This window comes from Apaloderma vittatum, unplaced genomic scaffold (assembly GCF_000703405.1).
Source record: "Apaloderma vittatum isolate BGI_N311 unplaced genomic scaffold, ASM70340v1 scaffold14658, whole genome shotgun sequence".
NCBI lineage: Eukaryota > Metazoa > Chordata > Aves > Trogoniformes > Trogonidae > Apaloderma > Apaloderma vittatum.
The window spans coordinates 14,098-29,921 of NW_009729205.1; the positions used below are offsets into that span (position 1 = coordinate 14,098).

The window sequence follows — 15,824 nt, forward strand, 5'->3', positions numbered from 1 at the left end:
GACGAGCTGTTCAAAATCTGTCCTGCGTAAATGTGATGGCTCTGAGTCCTGACATCTTTCCATCCTCTGCCCTCAAACTACGTGAGATTTGCTGATAGCCCCATAAAAAACAGAATGAAAGAGTCACGTATACAAAATACTGGAATTGCTCTCAACATGCTGTAAGAACATAACCACCAAAACAATTTAAAACTTGTTGTGTGTTAGGTTTTTGTGGTTGTTTTGGTGTTTTTGCAGATTATTGGATTCATGTCTTTGAGCCCGCTTGCCTTCCGCTACTGCTGTACGCCTTGATTGTACTTGGATTATCAAAAATTAATGATGCATGGAAACAGTTTTATGGTTTCTGGGATATCACAAAATGCATAATCTGCATTATTCCTTGAAAATTAAGTGCTGTTTGAGCTGAACACCAAAAATGGGGCTTAGTATTGTTTACTGTATAATTCTGTCTCTGTGGGTGAGAACATAAAAGCAGACCATACATGATTTTATTGGGTATGTTTCCCGAAAGGTCATAGTCATAATCGTGTATCTGAGGTGCTTTTTTTTTTTATTTACAGTTTTCAACCACAAAAGCATTTCAAAGGCAGCAAAACTGCAGGAATGTCTTTTTTTTCCTGGTTTTGTAGCAGATTTATTTCTGTTGCCTACTGATTGTTTCTGTACACCAGCTCTGCAGTGTGTGAGATAACTCAGCTGCCATGTCTTACTACTGTGTGAACATGTGCTGCCTTTTGGTGGTTTTTTGAGGTGGTTTTTTGGGGGGGATGGTGGGCTTTTTCTGTTTGGTTGGGGTTTTGTGGGCGTTTTTTTGCCGTCCAGAGTGGTGGCTGTCGCCTCTGCTGCAGCTGCTTCTTACAAAGGCCTCCCTGTTTTATCCAGCCTTGGGACCTGAAGTTACCTTAAACTGAAAGTAGTTACTATCTATGTGTAGGATGCGAGTAGTCGTAATTTGGTTTTACAGGTTGAAGTTCACCTGGGATTGACATTTGAAATTATATTCCAAATTAACCTGTGCCTCTGTCTTTCCATGGCGTTATTAGTGGTTTAATTTTAGAAACGTATTTGAAGTTATTTCCTGAGTGAATTCTCCACGATGTCAGAAGAGCTGTGTATCCTAACCATTTCCTCCTGTTTTTATAGATGGCTATACGACGGATGACATTGAATTTTACTGGCGTGGGGGTGATAATGCGGTCACAGGAGTGACAAAGATCGAACTGCCACAGTTCTCCATTGTAGACTACAAGCTTATCACCAAGAATGTTGTTTTCTCTACAGGTTTGTGGAGGGGAAGCTACAAGGGGGATGCACTGGGAGAACTTTCAGAAGGGGGTTCATTCTCAACGCACGGTTCAGGATCTGAGCGAAAATGTCAGGAGCAGGAATAAATCAGAGCAGCAACTGTGAATTTTGAGAAGAGCAGGTTTTATTACAGCTTTCGTAGTGTATAAGGCATCGCTCATTAACATCTGAAGAGGTTTTTGGTAGTCTTTCAGGTTAAGGCTCAGTCAAACAAGCTGTGTTTTCTGTATTCCTGCAAAAACTGATTAAGCCACTTGTACCCCTCAGCGCCCTACACCCAACAAGAAGTAGCCTAGCCTGTCGGAAATTTAAGAACGTTTCTCTCACTAATTCTAATGGTTCCTTGTGCCAAACCATGGATGTATTAGATTATTCTGTCTTGGCTGTAGAAGCTTTGAAGTCATTGCTCCATAGGATGTGTCCATGAGCCTATGCTAGCAAGCGTATGACTTGCTGAAGGCTGCAAAGATGGTTTCTGAGGAGGAGTGGAAAAGAAAATTTGGATTTCATAAAATGAAAACCAAACCAAGCAACAACATTTCAATGGTGTGTTAAATCATTCGAGAGAGACAAGAGTGGGGCTGGGCTATGATTATGAGGTATTCTCTGTCTATTTGAGAAAGCTGCTAGGTGTGTTAAAAACAAATCTTCAAAACTGGTTTTCTAGATCTGGGTAAAGAGCACCGTTGGAGGGAGTAGGGAAGGATGGTGCATCCCACGTGCTTCAAAAGCAAGCAGAGTTTGGACTTGAATAGTAATCTCTAGGCACCCATTTCAACAAGTGCTTCAGCCACCAAAATGTTTCTGGTGGCCAGTGACAAAGGGCAGGTGTTGCATTGCTTGGAGAGAAGGTTAGAAGAAGGGTTACGGTGGGCCAGGCATACTGCAGCTTGTCAGGGGAGAAATACTTCTCTGCTTTGATGCTCTGAAATGCTTCTCGGCTGTTGGTTGTTGAATATTACAATTACCGGCAGCTCTGCACCTAGAGCATCCTTGTACCCTCAGAATAAAAGATTATTAAATCCCAATTCTTGCCAAAAATTCTGCAGATGATTATCCTGGATCTTTCAACTCTGTGTGTGCTCCGTGCTGCATGAAACGCTAAAACCAACATGACAGAAAAATGTTTTCGGGCTTTATACAAGTAAATTATGGCTGTGCCAAATACTCTCTTTTAGGTGCCTACCCAAGGCTGTCTCTCAGCTTTAAACTTAAGAGAAACATTGGTTACTTCATTCTGCAGACCTACATGCCTTCTATTCTGATCACTATCCTCTCCTGGGTTTCCTTCTGGATTAACTATGACGCTTCAGCTGCAAGAGTTGCTTTAGGTAGGCATTTTGACACGTCTCATGCAGTGTGCATTAGCCGAATGCTTTTTCTAGCTTCTGGCTTAGTGGGTAGCGCATGATTTGAAAAATAAATCTGCTAGATCTTTTTACGTCTGGCTTGTTAAGCTTTGTATTATTTGAATCAGCATTTAAATCATCACAATTTAAGCAGAAATTAAAGTGATTTCGTGTCTGAATTAGCTAACTGTATAATCGTTGTAACCGGAATTAGCCTAATTGTCTCAACATTTTCCGTTGCTGTTTTACTGCTTGTTTTTCCTCCAAAGAGAATGCATTTAGTTTGCTTTTGCCCATGGCAGTCCAGAATACACATTCAGCACTGTGTTATGGATTATAAATTGCTTTTCCTTTCACTTTCCTTTACTTCTCCGTAAGCTGACGCATTTTTTTCCTTACCGTTACCTTACATTCCGAAGGCAAAACTATTTCCCTAATTAATCTCCAGAGTACTCTTACATCTCATCACTAATCCCAGGTGTGTTTGTTTATACTGTGCCCCTCATCAGAGGATCCAAGCATGTTACAAAAATAAATATATCTGTTGCCTAATTTTGTTTGTCAGAACATTTCCTACCAGTACAGCTCTCTCAAAGATAAAATAAGTAAATCACCGTAAAAGATACAATTGAGATTTTGACATTTTAACTTGGGAGAATACTGTCTGAGTTTTACCAGGCTTTTCTGTGTAGCATTTTCCCATAAGAAATCACAACTGCAGACAATCTGAAAATGCTGGAGGGAAGCAAGATACAGCAACTCCAGGCTGGTAATTTATAACTGAGACTCATTAGAGAGTTTAGCTGGTTGAAAACACACACGTTGAATACAACTCTTTGTTTGGCTGAACACAATACATTGCAGGTGTAGTTTCCTCTGCTGTACAAAATGCTAAAGACAAAGATAGGGAATATGGAGAGAGGTTGAGGGTGGGAATTTTTCTGCCAGGACAGAAAAAATCTAGGGTTTTTCAGCTCTAACATTTGAATATTATAAGCCGTTGTGCTGTAAAATTAAAATTAATTCAATCAATGGACTTGCCACTTGTTTTTTCCAGGTATCACGACTGTGCTCACAATGACAACAATTAACACCCACCTTCGAGAGACTCTCCCCAAAATTCCATATGTGAAAGCCATTGACATGTACCTTATGGGGTGTTTTGTCTTCGTTTTCATGGCTCTCCTGGAGTACGCGTTGGTCAACTACATCTTCTTTGGCAGGGGACCTCAGCGCCAAAAGAAAGCGGCCGAAAAAGCCGCCAGCGCCAACAACGAGAAGTTGCGAATGGATGTCAATAAGGTAAATTGCGACGGGGACGTGTCTGTGGAGCGTTGCCCCAGGGAGGCAGACACTGCCTTCTGCCAGACAGAGCTTTAAAATGTTAATTCCTTGTAGAAAATGAGTGGAGTGGGATTATGATGATCTTGTCTTGGCTCTGTGGGGCAGCGGGCTTAGGCACCTCAGCAAATGAATGCTGCCCTCTAGCCTGGCAAACTGTTTTCGAAAGCCTGTGCTCAGTTAAGCTTTACTGTGAGATGTTTTCTCAGTCAGGATGTAGAGTTAAATATGTCTAATCTGTTTCCAAAGGAACAAATCCAAAATGATGGCTGTAGCTGATATTCTAGTGAGAGCTGTATGAAACGTTGGAATTAAAACCTAAATTTAACCTACTTTCATAAATCTTTCAGATGACCTGGATAAGAAATATTGGCTGTGCAAGGGCTTAAATTTTGCGTATTTCCAGTGTATAATGGCCCAGGATACTGTTGACTAAATGAGAAACCGCTCAGAAATAAAGCGTCGACTTGCCGTGCACTTAATTTTGAATCTAAAAATGGTCCCCTGGGGACTGAGAATTGAGGCAGAAAATACATTTGCCAAGATACACACTTTCAGAAGAAGTGTCCATTATGCTTAATGAAAATGGAGCACTTATCATAAAGCACTTGTCATTTTTCACTTTGACCATTTTGGATGAGTTTCACACAGTGGTAAATCTGGGCTGAATGCTAAAATGTGCTCCGTGTGGAATGCATAAACTTTCACACATGTTCAAAACAGGAAAGTTAAATGAAATTATTTTATCATTTTTTTAAATTAGTAATCCAGCATGACACTTCAAGGAGAAACAAAATCAAAATTAAAAAAAAAATAAAAATGATCTAAAGCAGAACCCCCCTCCCAAGTGATTATTTGTGAAGTGGAAATATATGTTTCATACAGCTCTGATGGTGGAATTTCTCATGTTTGTTCAGGACTTCTGTACTGCCGTAGCGTGCCTGCAGGCAGAAGAACATTTTGTTCCATTTTTGCTGGAACAACAAAAATCGATCACATGTTGGTAACACAAAATGGTTTTATAAGCTATAAGTTTATAGTAATTTAAGATGGAGGATTATATTGTCATGTCTCAGATCTCACCCATTCATTAATTTCTTTTTTTTTTTAATTTGAGAGAAACATGTTTTAATGAATGAAGGCAAATGCATAATGATGAGATTGGTTTTGGTGGTATGTTTTACCGTTGTGAGGTTCACAGTGGCACTGTAAAAATCTTTTTCTTTCTATTGGTGATTTTTCAGCAGTGTGAAAAAAGATTCAAGTTTTTATTTCGTCAAGACCGTGTTAAAAAAATTACTTTCCTTTTAAGCAATCAAAGCTATTAACTAAGAAATTGTATCATACTAGATTTGCATTTACCTGTAACATTAATAGAAATGAGGTCCATAGGTGTCAGTGTCACCACTAGGGGAAGTTTGTTTTTTATACTTTTTCACTCGGGATATTTTCTATATAATTATTCATGCAACAGATCTTTCAGCAATCTAACAGAATAACCAAAGTCTAGTGGCAAATTGCTAATCACGAGCTAGAGTCTGAAAGCACTAACTGGTGTACTAATCCAATCCAGTAAGCAGAGTAAATTAATTCTAATAACCCTTGCAGGAATTCACCAAGCCTCTGGGATTAACATAAAATATACCAGGAACAACTTGATTTATGTAAATTTATACTGAGCCGTTTGCTTAATATACCAGTGTAGTTCATAGTCTGTGGCAGTTCTGCTCCAGTATCTGGATATGTTCTGATCGCATAATCAGGTTTGCGATTCGTTAAGAAATTGGTGACTCTTCAGTAGGAGAGGGTCAGAAAAGAGGAGTAAGCCCCGTCCTACCCACAGAGATTGCCGTGGGGAGGAGGAAAGAGCTGACAAATGTTCATGCTGTTTGAGCAGTAGCAAGAAAAATAGATTCATATTTAACAGATCCGAATATCAATGAAAGAAGGCCAAGTATGATGCAATTATTTTTAGGTGCGAGAACCACAAATGGGCCTGAACTGCCAAATTTGGTTCAGTTGCAGGTTTCCAGAAAAAAAAAAACAACGAGTATTTTAGAAATGGGACCAAACGAACACTCCATCTCTAATTAAGAGCCAGCGTGGAAGGACTGATTTTGCAGAGTATGAGTGTTCTTTTATGATGTGACTAGGTGCCTCTTGTAGCACTGCATGGAATATTATGAATTTATCAGAATCAGATACTGTGTGAGAAAAAAAATCAATGCCATGAGTAATAAATCTCAAAATACGGGGATGCAGACTGCTATACAGCTCTGTTACTGCATTCAGCATAAATGTAAAAAAACCAGAAAAGTAGGTACCAGAGCTGCTGCTTTTGGTGCAGCATCTTCATCTGCACATTATAGACCAGAAAATCTCTTCACAGACTTCTTCCAACACCTTACAACATTTTGAACAACAAAAGATCATGAGAGAAGTGCTCATTAGTCCTTCTATCCTCAGCTGCTTGAAAAATCAGAGTAGAAGTTCCTCCACACTATGCTGTCGAATCCTCTGGTATGGAGGGTTTCCAGGGCAGGCGCAGACACTGATAGTCTTTCTATTTTAGCTCAGCGTTATTCTGCAGGTACTAGAGAGCCTACAAAGCACCACGGAAACATGACAGAAGCTGTTCTTCCATGGCTGTGGTGTGTGCTGAATCCAATGCAATCTCTTGGAGATTTGGAGACTCAGAAGGAGGATGTCGTGTTTTTTTTTCAGAATGTCCTGTTTTTTCTTTCAAGCAAACGCTATCAGGCTGGCTGCAAAGCTTCTCCTGGGCTAGTCCTGGTGAAAATGTGGCCAAATCATTCCTTAAATTCCCTTGCATTCATGTCATGTGCCCAATGTAGTGGGTTTGGTGCAGGGTTTTTTTTTTAGAATCATAGAATCATGCAATAGTTTGGGTTGGAAAGGAGCTTTAGAGATCATCTAGTCCAACCCCCCCGCAGTGAGCAGGGACATCTTGAACTAGATCAGGTTACTCAGAGCTCAGACCAACCTGACCTTGAATGTTTCCAGGGATGGTCCATCTGCCACCTCTCTGAGGGACCTGTGCCAGCGTTTCACGACCCTCATCGTAAAACTTTGTTCCTTATATCTATTCCGAATTACCACAGAAGATTATAACTTCATTTACTCCTTTATTCTCTAAGATTGTCAGCTCTCTTTGGAGTAAGAAGAAGAAGGGATTGAGCCTGTATCTTGATGTGCTTCTTGAATTCTGAAACCTGAATAATAAAATCATGGAGAAATTTAAAGGACATAAAACTCAAGGAAGATTCAGGCTCCATTACCAGCAGATACGTTATCATGGACTCGTTAAATCAAATTGGACATGCTTAATTTTCTTTGCAGTGACCAGGTCAAAATGGCTTTCTTTGAACATTCCACTCTCAAAGTTTCTCGAGCTGCATTCAGCAGTTTGTTCCTTTAACTTGTCAAGGCTAATTGTTCTCTCAGCAAACAGTTGTATTGTTGCTTAGAGGTAAATCACTGGCTTCCTTCTTGCTCTAGACATCCTTCATTTCTTGGAGACAGCATTCACATCATTTCCTTGCCTCTCTTTTCAGGCCAGTCATCTTATCTTACGTTATTTCTTCAAGTGCCTTCATTATCTTTGTAGTCTCAAGTTTTTGAATCTCTTCTGAGTGGCACAGTACTGCAAGTGTACATATAAGGACAAGTGAACTGGGATTGCTATATTTCTGCTTGAAGAACAAATATTTATCATAAAATATATATACTCTAAGCCCTTGTTATGCAGTTTTATTCTGCGGCCTATTTTAAGTAGGAATGTCAATGGTCACCAGCATCCTTTTGATCCCGTAGGCACATCTCACACTCTCTTTCCTTCAGGCTCAAGTCACTATTCTAGTATATTGTCCATGCTTCTTCCAGATGATTAACAGGTAGATTAAAAATTAGGGCCAATTTCTAACCTCTTGGTTTTGCCGTATCATCAGCTGTCTGTCTTCCTATGGGTAATTGTTGTGCACGTATCATCTCTTCAGTCCTAAGATAATGGGTCAAAGCCTTTACGGAAATCCATAACTTTAATCTCCTAATTCTGTAATTACATAAAGATGGTCTAGAAGCCTATATGGGGCGCTTTTTTTCTTCTAACTGCAACTTTACTTTCTGGCTTTGTCTTCCAGGAGATGATCAGCCTCATCAAGATCTCAGCATAGAGTCTCGTACAACTGTGAATCATGTCTGATGTAGACCCTCAGGCATTTCAATATACTTAATTTCTGTTAGAGTAGTTCAAATAATGAGCTTCTTGGTGCTCTCTCAGTATGGATTTATTCCCCATAAGTTTCTTCCTGAATCCAGTAGCTAAGTTATTTTTGATTAATTTTTAAATTTCTGTTATATTGTTATACCTAAATATTTTACCTTGGAGTTCCCATGTTGAAACTGTGCTTTGATGGCCTTGCTGGTGCTGATCCCTGTGATGAGTCTGATGCATCTTCTAGCCTTGGTGCTGTTCAGACTTGCAGTTGATCATCTCCCAGGCTCTGTGTTTCCTGTGTTACTTAAATTCCCAGACAACCCTCCTCTTACACTCCTGCGATGTCTTTTGGATTCTGTTGCTGGTTTTTTTCCACAGTTACTTGTGTAACTCTTGATCCAGACTACTACATACACACCTTGACTTCTCTGGGGGTGCAAGAGCGGTGCAAATGTTGGCAATATCAATGATACCTGTGTATGTGTTACTCTGGATGGATCAGAAAACCTCTGTTACAGCTCTGTGGGAATTTAATGGAAACCAGAACTGTCACTGTAAAGCCCATGGTAAATGTACCGGGCTGAATGAAAGGCTGGTGCCTCTTCCTCTGTAAAGAAGTGCTCCTTGCATCTTGCCATCTGTACATTTGAGAAGGGGTGGTTTTAATGGAAAAGCAGCTGTTTGCCATCCTCTTGCAAAGCAACAGAGCCCGGGAGTGTCGGGCAGCAGAGATGATACTCACTGCGAGTATCGTTACTGGCTTTTCCGTCGAGGCTCGTGTTAAAGGAAGGGCTGCGGATCCATCTCCTGATGGAGCATCTTGTCAGTCTTTTCTCAGACATTGCTGTGGTTCCTTACCAGGTTATTAGCTAGAAACAGGATGTGATATTTGCATTTTTTCAGCCCAGATATCAAACCTTATCAAGGTGTTACCATATTATGTTTTGGTGCATCTTGCTTTCCAGTTTTAGCCCAATCTTTCTAATTCTTACCCATTTAAAGTATTGCTAAATTATTTTAATTTTTACATTTACACTTAGATCATGTAGATTTAGAACAGTTGATTATTGTAAGTTAACATTTCTTATATGAAATTTCTTTGTTGTATTCTTTCAAAGTAATTCAGTTTGCCACTTCTCCGAAGTGGAATTACGTTTTGCGTAATGTAAATACGTCGCTGAGTGTGGTTTTAGAACACACACAGTTGCAGTCATAATTGAAGCCTGGATGTTTCCAACCTAGATTAAAGCATTGGAGAAGCTGTGAGTGTGCAGGCTATATACCTGGAGTACATGATAACATAAATCCCATACATAAAACCACCTCTAATTCTGCAATAATGCTGTCGTTGTTGTGAGCATTAATAAAACGATTTCCCTCTGGAAAAGGGGGGGAAATGTCAGCACATTATGCAACACGTCGTAGAACTGTTTATACAGATTTATTCAGTCTTTTTATTTTAAATAAATGTGAACTGACATTGCTAACCTCTGCATGTTTAAATAAGGTTTTTTTCTGAAAACGAAGACTTTTTTTAAATATACCGAGTGTATTTTTAAAACAATGAGTAATTCTGTGCTCAGTAGTCTTCGTATTACGTAAGGTATTCAGTCGGCATGACTGAAAGCTACAGTGCATTGCAGTTATGTGGTGCCAAATCCAAGACAAGTGAAACTGTCAGACTAATGACGCTTTTCTGTCAGAAATTTGGGTACCAAGTAGAGACTAAACAGCATATTAATAGATGTGAATCAGAATAGAAATGTTCTCTTGAAGAATGAATGGAGGGCTTAGCAAGCTAAGAAGGTTTAAACAAATATAGGTATCCTTGCAATTCATTGCTCTCCTGACCTACTGGTTCTGTCTACAAAATTAGCACACAGTTGCTGAAGGAGATGAGGTAGCAAAGAGAGAACAAATAGAACCTCGGTGTGCTTTCAGCTGCACCTAATGTGGTAACTTTCTTCCCCTTCAAGTTGTCTCAGCTCCTGAGTTTTTTCCCTGCAACTTTTTCACCGAGGAAAAAATGTCTGGAGAAGTTTAACCAGGAAAGTTGAATAGTGCTCAAGAAGGTCCAGAGAAGGGCAACGAAGCTGGTGAGGGGTCTGGAGAGCATGTCTTGAGGAGGGGCTGAGGGAAGTGGGGCTATATAGTCTGCAGAAGAGGAGGGTGAGAGGCCACCTCATTGCTCTCTACAACTACCTGAAAGGAGGTTGTGGTAAGCTGGTTGTTGGTCTTTTCTCCCAAGTAACAAGTGTTAAGACAAGAGGAAATGGGCTCAGGTTGCAGCAGGGCAGGTTTAGATCGGATATTAGGAAAAATCTCTTGACTGAAAGAGTGGTGAGACTTTGGAACAGGCTGCCCAGGGCAGTAGCGGAGTCACCATCTCTGGAGGTGTTCAAAAATCATGTAGACATGGCAAGTGGGGACATGGTTTGTAGCTCATAGTAGTGTTGGGTTAACAGTTGGACTTGATGATCTTAGAGGTCTTTTCCAACCGTCGTGATTCTGTGAATCCACTGCATTAGCAGACTTTTTAAACAATCAAGACCGTGCAGCTACCTGTACCAGAAATGACTGCACCTGATCATTTCACCTACACAACCGGTCAGGCTAAGGATGGGCAGTTCCTGGCCGTTGTGTAGTCTAGAAAGGAAACGGGCTCCCACAGCATCCGCCTTCTCCAGGTGCCCATTTTCAGATTTGCTGGCTCCCGTCTGTGTGCTGTTCCGACATGGTGACTGAGGACTTTCCCTTCCATTGTGCCAGCAATGCCATCCTTGGCGGGAGCAAGCGTTGGAACAGCGCAGAGTCAGCTCAGGAATTGCTTTGCCACCAGCCACCTCCCGTGACGGCTTCCAACCGTCTTTTCACCACTTTACTAGTGAGTTAAGAGCATATGCAATATGCAATTTTTCTTCCGTTGTCATATCCCTAAATGTCTCTCTTGAAAAAGAAAGGTGGAGTTAGATGAAGTGTGTAAACTCACCTCAGAGTGAATCATTGATCTATATGTGTGGCCCTTGGCAGCTTCCAGCGTGCTGCAAACGGGCGAGGTCGCTCTCCGCAATTTTCAGACTAAGGTGTAAACATGCATTAGCAGAGCTGCAGGCCTCAGATAATACACCTTGCTCCAAAGCAATGCTCGTTAGCTTAGGATTCACGAAGCTAACACTCGGTTTTATTTCCCCTCTGATTTGCTGCTGGCTTGCTGCCGGCCTTTTCAGTTTGCAGCAGTATTTGTTCCTTTCTGTCTGAAGAAATCATACAATGTGCCTCGAGTGAGGAGAAGTTACTGCAAAGGCACCTAAGACTGGTCAGTATTTACTACAGAGAGCTGTACTTTGTACCCTCTATAGTAGAGGAACTTCTGGTATAAACCATGAGTAAGCATGTAAAGCACGTTTAAAACAAGATGTAAAAGCTTTTGGAAGAAAGAGGAATTCTGAAATGACTAGATGCGCAGACTCAGTCAATAAGCTGAACAGGGTATTAAAACACTAAGGCAAGGTGAAGCTCTTAGAATTTCAGTCCAATATCTCAAATCCTCACCGCTCTAGATTGCTGGAGCTAATGCTGCCACTGCCTAGATTTCAGTGAAAGCATTTATCCTCTTCCTTCCCCTCCAAGGAGAGTTTTCCTTTTGTTTGCAGTACAAGGAAAACTACCCAGGGGACTGACTCTTGATCCAGGGTCAGAAGGTATCTCTTACATAGAAGTTTCATAGAATCATAGACCGGGTAATGTTAGAAGGGCCCTTGAAGATGATCTCGTTCCAGCCCCTGCTGTGGGCAGGGACACCTCTCTCCCCCAGCCCAGGTTGCTCCAAGCCCCATCCAACCTGGCCTTGAACCCTTCCAAGGATGGGGCATCCACAGCTCCTTGGGCAGCCTGTGCCAGGGCTTCACCACCCTCACGGGGAAGAATTTCTTCCTTATATCTAATCTAAACCCACCCTCTTGCAGTTTCAGGCTATTGCCACTTGTCTTGTCACTACGGGCTCTTGTAAAAAGCCCTTCTCCAGCTTTCCTGCAGCCCCTTTCATGTACTGGAAGGCTGCTGTTAGGTCACCCCAGAGCCTTCTCTTCTCCAGACTGAATAACCCCAGCTCCCTCAGCCTGTCCTCATAGCAGATTTTATTGAAGGAGATGTAATAAAGTAGGCACGGATTATAAAAGCTCAGCCTTTCTCCTAAATTTGCAGTCCTGCATTATCAGGGAACAACTTGCATACGAAAGAACCAGCAGTGCAGAGAGTGCTGGGTCAGCCTCTCTGGGGTTTGTTGAAAAACAGAGGTTTGGTAGGAGGCGAATTTGAGGTAATTCCACTTTTAGCCCACGGCACTTTGCAGAAGCAGTCAGAAGGTGATTTATTTCCATGATCTGTACTGGTATTCCACATGACATCTAAATAAAGGTCAAGTCAGCTGCGTGAGGTTTTCTTTCTGCAGCCGCTCTCCTCGAATGCCATGTTTAATTAATGTAAGACCAGTGCATGTACACTCCGTTTGTTTAAAGCACGTTATTTTTGCTTGTGGAGTGCCTCTACAAACCTGCCATCCATCTGTGACCCTGAATTAAATACCCTTGTGGTTGCAAAGAAGAGTCCAGTAATGCAATTCGTACCGTTCTTTCCAACTGTGGAGAAATTAACCACGAAAAATTTAAATGACCTACAGTGAAACAGAAGAAATGTAGCTGCAGTCCAGGAGGTGTGCCCGGCTGGTGAATTTGGTGAATTGATTTCCCAAAGCAGATCAGCTCTGAAGAGTTTGCCAAGGTTTAGTTGAATGGCCGTGAGTCAGCTAATTTCTATCCAAAAACTAAGTTGTAACTCTGAGGTGTTATGTGCTAGGGGTCGTAACCTAGTTGTGCTCATGAGATCGCTGGATTGCCTACACTGGGATGGCAGTAAGCGGTGAAAATACTGTAATAATCATAGTAGAATATTATAATAATCATAATGCAGAAGATTACTGTTCGTCAGCCGCTTTGCTTTATTTATGGTGTCCAAAATGAGCGTGTTTGGTTTCTTTTTGGACCTAGCAATGCCTTGTCATCTCTAAGCTAGGGGAAATCAATTCCAGGTGATCCAAAAGTTGTATCACAGAATGTTAGGAGCTGGAAGGGACCTCAGAAGATCATCTAGTCCAGCCCCCCTGCCAGAGCAGGATCAGAATTGTTTACATAATTCGAATGATAGTATCCCACGCTGGTAAGAAAGAGGATACATATTTCAAATCCTTTATATGGTTTGGGGTTTTTTTACGTATATATTTCTATTCTCTTTAATAGTTTTTTGCCAGTTTTTAGTCTATCAGCAACTACTAATTATGATACTTTACTTTTGGCTTTGTTTTTTTCTTGAGTTTATAAGATTACCTAGACTGAAGAAAGTTAAAACTTTGGACACTAATAAAAAACTCCGACAGTGGAAACACTTCGTTCCCAGGAGAGACGTGGTGCGGTCACTCGGAGGCTGCTTGTCTTGCGTGACGATAAAGAGAGAGCAAGGCTAATGAGCAGAATAGCCCAAACGGCTTAGAAGTGACACCTCTGACAGTAATTCCTAACAAAATGTTACTAATCCAACATACGACCTGGGCATCCATGTGCAAATCGTGCGCTTTCTTAGATAGGTGCATTCCTTTTTCAAAGGGTGTTAAGGCTTGCGTTGCGTACATGGATGCTGAATTTAACGACACGGTCACGCTGGGCTGTGGAGACCCGTATTTACTGGTAAATGCACATTCTCATTTGTTTTGGATCCCAGCTGCGTTCCCAGAACTCTGCGTGCAGAGAAAGACACTACGAGTTAGTTTCTCCCGTAACTAGGGAAAAAGGTTAGGAACTTGGTAGGATTATGCCTAAATTTAAATGTATGTATTTATATATACAGACATATATATCTATATGTATGAATACATCTTTTTTTTCTCCTTAAATACTAGTTTTAAGAATGCCTCTGTAATGATAAGAGGGTATATTAAAACACAGAAGTCTAAATGTTTTTTATTCTTAGGTCTCCAGTCTTCTTTTCAGAAGTGTGAGAAACTTTAATCTGGTTTTCTTCACGCCAAAAAAACCTTTCTGAGCCTTCTACCTAAGCTTAATGCATCTTAAAACTATATACAAGAAGCCCTGTCTACCTGTCCTTGCTCGCATCCTCAGAATGAACTCAACCTTCTGCTAATAGAGCTGTTGGGCTGGCCTGAAGGAGGGAACAGTAAAGGTCGCACAACTTAAATCCACGTGATTATTTTCACATCATGTTTTGTTTGGGCCACTTTCTCTCTGCGCATTGTTTGAGTTTTCAAAGGTCCTGCAGATAGCTTGCAATTTGGACTCGTTAACTCATTAACAGCTTTCTCAATCGTGAGTAGAAAACCCTTCGTGAAACGCATCTTAGGGAATTTTTGTAACATTGAACGTAGTTTTACTTTTACATTTCCTTCTGTTGTTCCAGTAACATTTTGGCAAGAACAAAGTGCACACTATTCCCAAAAACCCCAGTCTGCCTTCCTTCATTGTAAATGTGTTCCGAAATTCTCCTGCTTTCCATATATTGATGTTTTATGTGTGTGTATTTACAGCTATAAAATTATATGCGTAACTAATCGAAAGCAAGTTTGCTTTATATTCCACCAAAATGTCCTTATAACCCAACTCTTATTTTCTCTAGAAGTAATGCATATGCAAAACAATTTAAGTATAATGCAATATTTGCAATGCTACATAATACTGGTATATATATTGCACAGACAGAAATTTGCTTAGAAGCAGATGTGAAATGACTAATCTTGTCTTGGCGACAAAGTTTCTTCAGTCTTGTCACTCATTTGTAAAATGAGTGACAGAATGTTAGACTCTCTGCGAAACAGCAGACTATCAGTGTTCAAGAAAATCATGCAGGAATGTTCTGATTCCATCAAGAAATTCCGATTTTTTTGATTATTTCACAGCAGAGGAGCTTTCATTTTAATATTGTCAGGACTATTCCTCTGAGCTGTGCAGTATCTCTAGACATGGAACTCGTGGTATTTGGGGCTTCTAAATCAGCACTGAACATGATCATAAGATGTACATTTCCAGAAATTTGGAAATTAATTGTCAAGTTAGAAAATCACCTTTTTTTCTTTATAATGAAAACTTGTAACAGATTTTCCATAGAAGCAGCACAGGAATTTTTTTTGTTATTTTTTTTTCCTTGTTGCATTAAGTGCAGTTTCTCTCCAGTCTTTGATCTGGCCTTTGTCACAGCTCCCAAAGCTTTTCCTTACACCTCCTGCTGTCTCTGGCCACGTTAGTCTTTGGGCTGAGCCCAAGAATTATGTTATTGGCCTTCCCCAAAATCACAAACCTAAATCTGTTGACAAGTGAGTATTTCATGGTCAGACGGGTGACACACTGGTAGACTGCCACCCACTCTCATGGCAAGTCTCTGCTGCGTAGTTCCTTGCACGTTGTATTTGACTTCAAGCAAGAAAACTTGCAGCCAGAAAGCCAGTCGTGTCCTGGGCTGCATCCAAAGGAGTGTGACCAGCAGGGCGAGGGAAGGGATTCTCCCCCTCTGCTCCACTCTGGTGAGAT

The 15,824-nt window shown here is 40.9% G+C and overlaps 1 protein-coding gene across 1 annotated transcript in view; it reads left to right on the forward strand.

Annotated features, from left to right (window-relative positions):
* Positions 1-15,824, forward strand: part of LOC104277663 (gamma-aminobutyric acid receptor subunit beta-2-like) — a gene marked incomplete at its 5' end in the record, with an annotated part of 28,187 nt that overhangs the window by 3,973 nt on the left and 8,390 nt on the right. The window contains 4 exons of the mRNA XM_009874367.1: positions 238-283; positions 1,147-1,284; positions 2,487-2,639; positions 3,715-3,959. Of these exons, the coding sequence (XP_009872669.1) occupies positions 238-283; positions 1,147-1,284; positions 2,487-2,639; positions 3,715-3,959 (582 nt within the window). The remainder of the gene's footprint in view (positions 1-237; positions 284-1,146; positions 1,285-2,486; positions 2,640-3,714; positions 3,960-15,824) is intronic.